The 12,868-nt window shown below is 31.5% G+C and overlaps 3 protein-coding genes across 3 annotated transcripts; 1 reads left to right on the top strand and 2 right to left on the bottom strand.

Annotated features, from left to right (window-relative positions):
• Positions 1-731: 731 nt before the first annotated feature.
• On the bottom strand, positions 732-2,114 carry TfIIS (RNA polymerase II elongation factor). The gene is made up of 2 exons (XM_090115240.1): positions 1,949-2,114; positions 732-1,726 (listed from the first exon to the last, which is right to left on the bottom strand). The coding sequence occupies exons 1-2, from the start codon at positions 2,015-2,017 to the stop codon at positions 914-916; spliced, it is 882 nt and encodes a 293-aa protein (XP_089971366.1). The 5' UTR covers positions 2,018-2,114; the 3' UTR covers positions 732-913.
• Positions 2,115-5,086: 2,972 nt separating this feature from the next.
• Positions 5,087-9,524, top strand: l(2)34Fc (reeler domain-containing lethal (2) 34Fc). The gene is made up of 5 exons (XM_090115262.1): positions 5,087-5,135; positions 5,691-5,862; positions 6,245-6,415; positions 8,800-8,900; positions 9,339-9,524. Exons 2-5 carry the CDS (start codon positions 5,704-5,706, stop codon positions 9,409-9,411), a joined length of 504 nt encoding a protein of 167 aa, XP_089971388.1. The 5' UTR covers positions 5,087-5,135; positions 5,691-5,703; the 3' UTR covers positions 9,412-9,524.
• Positions 9,525-9,552: 28 nt separating this feature from the next.
• On the bottom strand, positions 9,553-12,348 carry LOC149910579 (MKRN2 opposite strand protein). The gene is made up of 4 exons (XM_090115256.1): positions 12,046-12,348; positions 11,886-11,963; positions 11,581-11,788; positions 9,553-11,402 (listed from the first exon to the last, which is right to left on the bottom strand). Exons 1-4 carry the CDS (start codon positions 12,168-12,170, stop codon positions 11,169-11,171), a joined length of 645 nt encoding a protein of 214 aa, XP_089971382.1. The 5' UTR covers positions 12,171-12,348; the 3' UTR covers positions 9,553-11,168.
• Between the last annotated feature and the right edge of the window lie 520 nt (positions 12,349-12,868).

Genomic DNA, 12,868 nt, shown 5'->3' on the forward strand with positions numbered 1-12,868 from the left:
TAACAATGGATAAATTATGCAAAGTATTGAAATTTTATAATAAATATTAGTAGAAATTTTTCTAATGGATGAGTTCATAAATCTTTATCATTCAAGTTCTGGATTTTTAAATAAATACAAGATTTGTAAATCAGACGAAGGAACAAGGTCAGTTAAGTTCCCGAAATAATGCCATTTCAATCTGATAATAAGATTTAATTGAAGTATGTAAATATTTTATTTTATTTTAATTAAGTATACAAAGATTTTATTTTACCCATATTGGATTGATTGGGTTACAATGAGCATTGTCTCGTTTGATGTAAATGCAACATAAGCATAAGAAAATATGTTGAAAATCAGACTAAAGCAAATTTTTATAGTACAGCATTTATTTTTATTTTGCATATTTCATACTTATGACAGTATAAGTTAATATTAATGTTTACTTTAAAATTTAAATGCAGACAATAAGAAATAACCAAATTGTTATTAGTTTCTATATTAAGTATATCACTACTTAAAACTATTTTACTTAATATTATGTATAAATCATAGTTTAAGATGTTATAAGAAAAACTAAAATAATGTTAATTTTAATTAGAATTATAATTTGTCCTAAAGGACACATTCCCGTTGTCATAAACGAATATTGACAAAATAAATATGTGATTATGGACATTTAGTTTCAATCATCCTAAAATGTAAAATCCTGTCGAATAAATAAGAAATCAAAAAAATAAAAAGGAAAATTGACTTAAAGCATTTAATTTATTATACTAAGGATTCCTTATCTACTAAACACGATTTCATTGTCAATGACAGTAGAAAGGTCATACAATCATGGGAATTAATAAAATAGGTAGTAGAATGAATATCCTGATACATGTGTACCATTTGAAGGGATACAGCAAGTATACCATTAAAAGCAGTCTTAACAGAACTTCCAGCGATTACCACACTCATTGCAGAGCACAAAGGTGGTCATAGGTTCATCAGAACTCCTGGTTTGTAGCTGGTTATATGTGCAGTTCTTCTTTTTGCATTTTCCACATTTTAACATTTCGGTCTTAGTACCCTGTACAGTAGCGAGTTGAGCATCATCAATTGCCTCTTTAATGAATTTCTCCCTTAGTTTCTTCATCTCATCACTGGCCATTTCTTCAGGAGTCATTTTGGCCAAACGAGCAGCAGAAATCACCCCATTCAAGTAATTAGTTCTTAGTGTAGGATTTTTAGGATCTTTCAAGTTGGCCACCCGGGATCGTACTCTGTTTTTGTATCTCATATCAGTGTTCTTAAATTCAGCATAAATACATTCTTCCAGCTCTTCGGCAAGTTCCTCTGGAGTGGCACATGAGTTAGAAGTATTTCCATCAACTTTCAAAGCCTGTGTAAGAAGTTCTCGGCATTTTAACCTCACCGCATCAGTTGTATTGGATTGTGGTGGGAATGAAGCCGGCAGTTTTTTCTCCTTTTCCTTATCATCCTTTTTATCCTTGTCTTTGCTTGAATCTTTTTTTGATTTTGAATTTGATGAGCTTCCCGACTCTTTGGACGGCGTGCTGGGAGACAAAAACTTTTTCCAATTTTTAATAAGAGTTTTGCATAGAGATATTACTTCTTCATCCTTGCTGGACTTACGCAAAGCATTAACTGTCATACCTATTCGCGTTTTGGTCAAAACATCCAAATTTATAGCCATCGTCTGCAATGATTTCAGTAGCTCTAATGCTTCTTCCTGACCCTAGAACAAAAGACGATATATCTAGATGAAATTGACTTAATAGTATTTAGACGATGTTCGGAATGAAAACCACTAGAAATTACGCGGGATATATTATTATAATCACATTTAATGAATTCTTCAATTGTCTCTTTAAAGATTTATCTTTATTTGGAGTAAATAAATGGTATTGTCGGCACAATTAATATACCGCGTTATTGCTATGTGAAGCTGTGAACCTACCGTTCCGTCATCCGAAGTCATTTTAGTTAATTTCTTTTGTATTTTCATTACATCTTCTTGGACACTCATTTTGCTTATATTTTGCCGAAATCAACTTCCCGCCTAATTCAGCAAACAATTTACGAAAAATATTGATAAATCGTCCACCATACCCGTCGAGCATAGACTAAAGAGATTGACATTTAATATAATAAAACAGTTTGGAAATCTAGCATTTAAGAAATCAAACTTCTTTGAAGTCTATGGTGCAGCCATAAAATCAATATTATTTTTATATTCATTTAATTTATTTAATTAAATATACTTTGGTTCATAACGTCTATTATATATTTTAGCGTTTCATTATTTTAATATAGACAACTAGTGACATCTATCGTACGGTCAATGATATTTGACGGTTACGAAAAAAAATTTTTCGGTTGAGATTTCAACCCCTTAAACTTCATCCATCGCTATGCCTAAGCTATGCCCACAGCTATGCCCATGACTCTTACCATAACCGTTTGTAAGTTCTGTTTTATATGGTAATTTCGTATTTGAATATTCTTTTGCAATCTCATTTTTTATATGCAACCTACTATTCGATAAACAACCCAACCCATACTTAAGTTTTATCATTTATGAATTTAGTTACAACTTTTACAGAGCTACATTATATCCTAATATGTTATATGATCCTAATCTCATTATTTTAACGAGAGAAATATATTTCACAATGAAAACATAATATCTTTACAGTACTTACCGCACATTATTTTACAAATGAGTAACTGTGTGTTCGTATTCATTATTGGAGACACTTTTCCTAAAGGAAAAAAAGGGGAAAACCGTGTTATGAAAATGTAGTCATTATTGCATAGACTTCATGTACATAATATATTATGCCGTACTACCATCGATACAGTATTGTAAATTGTAATCATTGAATAGGTTGAGATGGTTGTTTATCATCTCTATACATAGCGTGTAGTCCATTGAAATGGGACCGAATATTGAATTTCATAGAGGACGTAATTTTATAAAATGCAAAGCTTTAAAAAGCAAATATCATGTAACATTTCGTATAACTACTGGTAGTGTGGTGTCAAGACCACAGGTGGTGGAGGAAGGTGTTAAGGTTCTATTGCTCTATAATTTTTAAAACCCAAAGTTTAGTATAAAATAATATGTTTTTTTTTTCTGTTGAAATTATCAAACACATGTTTCACCTACTTAGAAATTACTTTAAATTAAATTAAAGTGTTAATAGTATGTACAAAGCTTTATAGGTATAGACTAGTGAATATAATATCGTAGTATTGATATTACTTATGTATTAGATAAAAATATAAATAGCGGTAGATTTAATCCATACCATACGTCGAACGATTAGGTACACTTCGATAGATTATAAGTAATTTAAATTATTATTCATGTTAAGATCACAATTTTTAGACAATTTGCACGAGTTTTTAAAATCTAACAACGACAATGTGTACATATTGTGTATAGCTATGCTAGAGAACTGAGAGATGTAGAGCATCCAGAATATACACACACAAGCTATAGAAAATTGCTTTTCCCGTGGGTTCATCCTCGGGTGAAAACGCGCGGCAGTCGTTCATTAGAATTATTATTAACGTCACAACTCACAACACACACAATATGATTAGGACAGTGGTGGGGGCCGATGCCGAACATTCACATTGAGAAGACTAATGGGTTGCTTTTGATGCACATTTCATAAAATATGACTTAATTTTCTTGTAAAGAGAACATAACATATTACATATACGTAGTGTCGACGTAAGCTTAAGGATACTGGAAAAGTATCCTCCTTTTTTAGTGCATAAACAGATCTAGAGTATAACAACTAGGTACTTATTTAACAGGAAAATTATTTTCCTCGTGCATTTTGCAGCGCAACATTACCTACCTGGCTACCTATTGCATTTCTTAAAAAATGTAAACTTTGCTTGCAGTAGCGTAATTTCACATACAGCTTTACTATTCTTACCTAAGTAGGTACTCATAATTGCAAGTTAATAAAAGGAAGTAGTTAGTAGGTAATAATAATAATACAGACGATGACGAAATTTAAATTAACTATTTCCATTATTATCATTTTATCGTTAATGGCCTGGATAGGTGTACCTATTAACTTATGTCCTATGCAGTATGCAGGAGGAGATGATGTGCAGGTGTCCTAACTCCTACCAAATTTGACAGTCGAAATATTAGAGGCAAACGAGTTAACGGCCTACAACGAATCTATAAGTATTGGTAAATAATATAAAACTAAAAGCATTGACCAAGGACAAGGTTAGAATAAAATTTAACATTATCGCCTAACGAAAATAGTAACATTATTTATATTATGTTTATTGTATTGCGTAAAATTGGAGTTTTCTAATTAACTAAAATAAAAATCTGGATGAATAAACTTGACTGAAAAAAGAAAGCATGTTCCATATCTATTTGGTACTTTATGTGATATTTATACATAGGTATTCAAAACTAATGAATGCAATAAAAAGATATTGAATGTTGTTTTTGAAGATATATAGGTACATTTTTGTTTAATATATTGTTGGTCTTGGACATGCAAAGCAATGGCGAAAATGTTAATCAATTAAAAAATAATAAATAATAAAAAATTATAATTGTCAAAAAACTAAACCGCTTTTAAATGGTCAGAACTAGACAAAATGTAAAATGGGACCAACCAGCCAGAGAAGGCATCAGCATTCAAATAAAAGGAAAGAATCATCAAAATCGGTTAACCCAGTCGAAAGTTCTGGGTTACTCGGTTGGGGCCTACTCCTTTTTTGAAGTAGGTTGATAATTGGAATCAAAGCACAGCACTCTACTAGTATTTATTCCTTATTGTATTATACAGGTACCAAAAGGAACGGATATACAATATATGTATATATAACTTCGTAGATCTATATAGCTTAAAGAGGCTTAATATAAAATCATAATAAATATATAAGCACTAAGCTGTCGGGCATCTTTACAGATTACAGGGGAAAAACTGGATTTTTTATGAATAGCGTCAGTATGAGTATTGTTTGTGATTTTGCCCTTCCAAGTCCAATTGCGAGTAAGAACCAATATATAGCTTATAAGTTGCGAGGTCGCTACAGTCTTTGGTCGCTACGTTCTTACCATTCACGCACTGACGCGCGCACGAATAAGTTTAAAGGTAAAAAATACGCTTTTAGAATCACCATTAAAAACTCATTTGTTCAATAACAAATATATGTGTTGTAATTATACACAATGCATTATTATTTAATATGCATTACATTACGATCATAATTTCTTCTGTTTAATTGATGCCTCGTTGCTTTTGGATGTCCAGTATTATTTGAAGTAAATTTATAGTTTGTCTTTAAATTTGTTTGACTAATGCACCGAATTGTATTACTACTAGCGAAAATTTGTTATTTTTTTATACTTATATCCAATAAGTTTCCAATATATTTTGTTTCTATTATCGCGAATAATAATTTGTATCGATCAAATGAACCGCTACAGTTAAATTATTCATAAACTTAACACCTGTCACAAATAATAATTTTAAATTAATTTAAATATTAAGCAATCAGATGTGTTTCATAATACAACCTGTATAGCATTGCAAGAACTTTAGGATTGAAGAAGTAAGGACCGTGACCCCCTTTCGTGCACAATTTCGAGACGAACTTTAGCTTTACTAATAAATCACATACCTATAAGAATTATTGTGTGTTTATAGAATATCTGTCAAGATGATGGTCACCTACATTTGTTTGGCTTTTGCGCTTGTGATGGGCGCGAACGCGTACTCTGCCGGTGCACCGGAAAGTGCCTGCCAGGACATGATCCCCAGGCATCCTGTGGACCCACAGAAGAGACCGGCGCCCTACACTATCACTACAAGCACTAAGGTAATAATTAATGCTTAAATATTTTGATGGAATTAATTGAATTATTTTTCTATTGTGTTAATTGTAGTTTTCGATAATATTTTGTTATTTCTATTAAAAATATAAACTAGTACAACTAATTTAAGTTTTATTATTTGGTTAACGTGGCTGGAACTATAAATTGTTTCGAGATTTGAAAAGTAAAATAAGTACGCCTAAAAAGATTTTATAAATATAAACATTTTTATTTAATTTAAAATTTGTAGAAATTATACACTAATTAGTTATCGCACAGACTAATAATAATATACTACGTATACAAGTTATCGTTAATTTATTCCTTACAACCTGATCGTAAAACCAATTAATTACCATCAATTAACTCCCAATATTAACCACACAGGTTGTCAAAGCCGGTACACCCATGCAAATAACGATCTCCGGCAAGTCTGCCTCCGATACCATCCGTGGTATCATGCTGCAGGCAAGAACCAGCAATGACAAGCCCGTTGGCACCTTCACTGTTGACGCTAACGACTCCCTCGCAAGAGTCATGAAATGCGATAATGACGGGGTAAGTAAAGAGACAATAATACATAACATACATTACTTATTGTTAATACACAGAAATGAGAAGAAAACGTAGAATTTTTACAAAAGGCGATTTTTAGAATTTGTACAACCACAAAACAACGTAAAAGTTGCAAAATATACGAGCCAGGTCCTAGAAAACCGAAAAATTTTGTAGTTATATTATGTTAAAACTTAGAAGAGATCTGTCTATGATTTTGTCCTTTTGTGTTTGTTCCTAAGGTTTTTATGTGCATTTTGACATTGGATGTAAGTTGTAACGAAAATACAAATCGCAAGCATCTATAATCGTTATTTCAAATCATTAAGATTTTTAAGTTTAGATAACGTCCTTATCACAAAACAATATTACCTACGTCCACGTACTTTATATTTACGTAGGTACATAATTCGTGGCTGTAATTAGGTAGATGGTATTCAAGTGTTTTAAATCTTGATTTGGCATTTTAGCACAGACCATAACGACTAAGGGCGTATTCAGAAAGAAAGCTTGAAACTTATAAGCGCTTATCGGCGCTTGTCATGTTCATATATTTTCCTGTCAGTGCTGTCAACCCGCGCAGGAAAATATATGAACATGACAAGCGCCGATAAGCGCTTATAAGTTTCAAGCTTTCTTTCTGAATACGCCCTAACGTTTGGCGGTAGATAAGAATCCTATAAATTAAATTTCCATTTGACAGTTATTTTGCTTTGGTTTCTTAATTAGTAACGTTCATAAATCAAATAATTATGCAAAGGTTATGTAAGTACTGAACTATTAGCTAATTAAAATACTATCAGCTTTTCTTAGGCTACCTCTAGCTAGGGACTTCTTTTTTGCAATTATTGGTGTTAGCCATAGGGTAGGTACATATAATATTGTAAAGTTTTCTTATAAAATCTATTTAGCTAAGTATTAATTGTATTCTTATAAACAGAACCTCGCTGTATGATAAACTTAACTTTTGGGTAGGTTTTAAAGTCTATGACTGACAAAAATAGTGAACAAAAGGTGGAAAATAAGTAATTAAAAGTCAGCGACCCTCATAGCAACACGACTTAACAACTAGGTAGTATATTATTTAAATCGTTTGCTACAGCAAACGATTTAAATAATATACTACAATTGTATAAATATTAGCCCAAGTAACATAATTGAACTCAGGAAAGGAACTAAAGGCTTTTGCAAGGTCAAGATCGCGGGACTTATGTGACAGGGTTATGCACACGCAGTATAAATTATTTACTTCCTTTATAGTATGCAATGGTTAAATATTTTTGTCAATGGCTTTACCAAGAAGTAAAAAAAAAATATTGATGCGAGGGCAGGAGTTTAGTATCTATTACGGCAGGAAATGACAGTTAAAGTTTAAATAAAAAGTACCTACGCAGCTTTGCTCAAAAATATTTGCGTGATTTTCTTCATTTAATGATTTACTCGTTTACATGTAGAGCAAATAATTTGAATATTTTAATTTTTGCGCTTTTTAATAGTAAAAATAAGTAATCGTTTACATTTTTATACGAGTTGAGTGTTTGCCGTTTTATTAGATAGAATTAATCGCTATTGTTGCGAGGCCTTGGCCCTCCACATTCACCCAAACGTTTCAGTGCTGTAGCACAGACTAATAATAATATACTACGTATACAAGCTGTAGCAAAATTGCTCCAACGTTGTAATTTACCTACCTATAAGTACCTTATGTTTAGTTTCAAGGTACCGGTTTAAAGGAATAAACAATATTATACTTACTCATCAATTTAGTACGTACCTACCGTTTTTTTTAAACAAGCTATAAAAAGCTAATGAACTATCCTGAAAAAAAAGTTTGACTACTTGCTTATTTAATCAAATGCTATATTTTATATTCTATTGAGATCTCCAAGATCAAGATCATTCAAGAAGAAACAAACAAAGTGAAAAATTTACCGATGGCGATTTATGTAGGTATAGGTACTAATTAAGTAATTGTTTATTTATGCACATCCACAGCATAGAGCAATGGTAAAGATTTAATAACGTGACTTATTTGATATTTTCCCTATAACATTTTGAATAGCTGTCTATGATTGTATCGGTGGATTTATTTTACAGGTAATTAACATAGTACATTAAATTATTATAATCGAATCGCACGTATGCTACATAAAACAAAGCGATGCGCATAATTTGCATATCTAAACAAAGTTTGTAAAATTACAATCACACGCAATGTAATTAGTACCAAGATACATTCGGGTCAATGCAATAAAACATCAAGTAAACACTGGATTAGTGTACTATTAATTTGCCTTGATGCTACCTTACAATCATCAATCATAGCTACCATATCATTTCAGTAATGACTACTTAATGCCTATGTATAAATGTAAATGTTTTTGCAGGACACAATCACCCACAAAAAACACGACGCTAAGGACGACAAGCAGACTGTCACCTTCACCTGGACTCCACCAAAAACTTTAAATGATGTTATCAAGTTCAGGTAATTAGGAGTTTACCTACTAACAATTAATATTAGATGATTTTATTTTTAAGTTTGATGCTCGAGATCTGCCATGAAATTTATATGAGCATGTAAAATGTAGAATCTATTATTGCTGTCTGATATTTAGATAGGTCGAAATAACTTAGGTAACTGTTAGTGAATGTCGCGTCCTATATTCTATGTGGTGTGGCTATTTCCTTAAATAGAACGTGCATAAATATTGCACAAAGCTACTCAATAGGTTAACCTTTGTTGCTCATTTATGTATAGTAAAATCTATCGTTAGATTTTCAAATATCTGTCTACCCGTAAATCGAAAGATCTGAATTTTTCAACACAATGTTTGAGTTTTTATAAGTTCTTATTTCTAAAATGTGTAAAAAGGTACGTATGTGCATGAATTCAATATTTTGAAATTATTTTCTTTTCCTATAGGGCTACCATCGCTCTCAACGGCGCGGTCTTCTGGGTTGGCCTAGAATCTGCACCAGTTAAAGTTGCCGCCTAATTATACATACACCGTAGATTAATTTTACCTCAAAACTGTATTATTAATGTATTTGTGTAATATTATTAATGTAACTAGATTATTTTATGCATAAAATAAACATTAAAAGGTCATAGGATGTTTCAATGAAACTACATCAAGTATGAACAAATATTTTATTCCTATCATAGCACCTAGAAAATTTGCTTTAAAAATCCGTAATTTCAATTCTCGATATAACTGTAGGAACATCCCGCCAGCTTAGTTGAGTACTTAATGAAAGGGCAAGATTCAAATAATTCGAGATTTACTAATAAATTTGAGCAAGTAAGACTCAACTAGAGCTGCGGGCGTATTATGAGAACCATCGAGATTTACAATAGGACAATATCACTTACAACACTTAATATTAATCCTAATTCGAAGACTGAGTATTAGACAAGATTTATAGACACATTAAATATATCTAAATTTTAGTCCCAAATGTGGCAGTATGCATAATGCAAAAAGTTTTTGGGACTCAATCCCATACATTCAACAGGATAGAAATTGTTGCATACATTATTGCTAGTGCGAATCAACTTCAATTAATATGCATACAAAAAAGTCAGTAGGCCATACACACACAAACAATTTCTACCCTGTTGTCCAGCTAACATAAATTCTACAAGACAGATATCACTACATAATTACAAGCTATTCCAGTAAAAATACTACAAAAACTGTTTATCAAAATCTCTCATACAATTATAACCAATCCGCTTTAATCATTACCATTTGACACACACTAAATGATTGCAAAATTGTAGACATCTCGCACATAATATTATATCAAAGGGTACTGTTTTACATTGGAAGAATTTGGATTAATAGAAGATCTGAAACTTACTATTTAGTTCTCAGCTTATAACTGAATAGTGTTCATACAAAAATTTCAATAAGTGGGCTTAAAAATTTCAGATCACTTTAAACCTATTAAGTATTAAGGAAGAATGATAGTGCAATAAAATACATGAGTATATCCAGCAACTACAAGAAATGTACACTCTTTAAGTATTATTTGTAAAAGGATCTAAAACACTAATTGACTACTAAATGACAATTCCCTTAAGGATGGCTATAATGTGAGTTAAGAGTAGTTTTATTGATTAAGAATGTATGAATGATAAATTTGTATTGTGATTAAAAGCACAGAATATATAATAGTACTGAAACGCGCGAACGGCGCAGTGGCGGACAACCCGGCGGGTTGAACGCGGGTTGAACCCGTGCTGGATTACCAACTCAGTCGGCAACAGCGCGAAACATACCTAAACTTCGGAGTGAAACTCCTGTTAAAAGGCAATATGAAATGTATTCATACAGTTATTAAATGAATGACAGTGGTATAGTTTTATAATAGCATGAAGAATGTTATTTTAATACAAATATAAATAAAATTTTGCTTATATCATCGTTCGGATGGAATGATAGAAATATCGGAAATTAAATAAAAAAACAATTCACCGACATAAAGTACTAACACAGCCTGATTTAGACCTCTACATAACATCATCCAACCTACAATAAATATTAATTACAATTATATTTATTAATTAATAAAAATATAATGCACATTGAAAATAACATTTTAAATATAATAATATAGTAAGTAATAAATTACATTAAGCTTTCCTTTTGGTAAATTAAATGCACAGTATTTCACGGCCCTTAAATCTAATATCAATCACAGGTAATACTGAAAATCATAATAAATACATAAAAAACTCATAAAGCTATCATTGGTTCTGTATGAAGTAGCTTTGTCTCTTGAGCTGACGGTACAGAGATATGTATTTACCAGCAGCAGATGTTCTCGGCACCACATACTGTTTACAGAATAGCTTTGGGTCTTGGGCTTTTTCGGAGAGCTCACCACAATCTAATGCTCTTAGAAAAGCTAACACAAAAGTGAAGCAATTGTGACGTTCTTCATTATACCTCTCAGGTTCCCAGAGGGGGCTTGAGCTCACCTGTAAATAGTGTAGAGGTTTGAAATTGGACTATTTAAGTTACTAGATAATAAATAATCTCGACTTTATGATTTGGATCACTAGCATGTTAACATTTTAATGTTTATCTGATAAATGAAAACAATAGAAAAATCCTATAGATGGAAAACAAGTAACCAAATAATATTAAAAGCTATACCTTGATAAGAATACCATCCCAAATTTCATTCCACAGTTCATCAAATTGCTCTAATAGCAAACATTGGTCCCAATCTGAACTAGTGTTGCATTGACTCCATTTTTTGGTCAAGGGATCAACACCTCTTATCCCTTCTTCACTGAACTCAATTACACACCCTTGGGAGTTAGTCACCCCGATATGTAAATCCTTAGAATTATAGTAGTCACTGAAACAATGTCGTTTGTTACGCATCGTAAGGGATGTGACTCATTTTCTTGGTAATGAGAATTATAACAATTGTTTTCACTATAAGGATAACTTACTTGAGGAAGTCCCCGTGTGTTGGCTTCATAATTATCGCTCGTGGATGTTGAGAAGCTTTTACAAAAGGATAGGGCACTCTGAAAAATATAGTATGATTAGTAACAAAACACTTCCAGTATGCTATCAGTACAGATTTTCGAATAATTCTATCATACATACCTAAAGGGTAACAGATTGTAGTCATATCTGTCGAGTGTTTGATGACAAACAGGGCATTTCTCAGGAATAATGGTGCAAAAAACTTTATGATCACAATGGTGGAAACAAAGGATTCCCGGATCCATTTTTGCAACTGAATTAATTTAGTTTTTTCACATAAAGAAAAGTGATTAGTTATAGAAAATGAATTCTACTATAATGAACAATAAAAATGTTAAAGTGATCTAAGTAAAAAGGCCTAACTACACTGACAAAGCAAAATTCTAATGGGAACGAAAGCAAAACTATTGTTCAATGGCACTGCTCAATTGCTCAAGTTGCTCAACCTTCAAGTTTCAAGTACCTTCCAGCTCTTGACGTTTCGGGTTTACGTTCGGAAATAATGAACAAAACTAACAGAAATGATCTTTATATAAAAAATAATATAAATTTTAATGTAGAAAATAATTTAGTAAATGTGTTTTATTACTATATTACATTTTCTTGGGAAATAATTGTTTTTAATTTCGTCACAATGTAATGTGGTGATTATTTAAAACGATGCCATCTAATGTGTACTAGTAATACTAAAAACGACTGAAATAAGAGCTGTTTTAATTTTTTTCATACCTAGAAAAAACAATGGATAGGTTCGTGGTTTCATCTTTTACATATGAATTTCTACACTGGCTGGTTCACGGAACGTTCGAACTTCAAATTTTAATGGAAGCCCCTGTTTTTTTCGTAACAAAATGTTAATTTATATTGGTTAATTCATAAATTTAAATTAAATAATTTTATAGCAATATTTATAACAATCATTTTTTTTAAATTAAAGTATTCA

The sequence above is a fragment of the Colias eurytheme genome, chromosome 2, assembly GCF_061535395.1.
Source record: "Colias eurytheme isolate Ceu_HAF_F1 chromosome 2, ilColEury1 Martin Lab GWU primary, whole genome shotgun sequence".
NCBI lineage: Eukaryota > Metazoa > Arthropoda > Insecta > Lepidoptera > Pieridae > Colias > Colias eurytheme.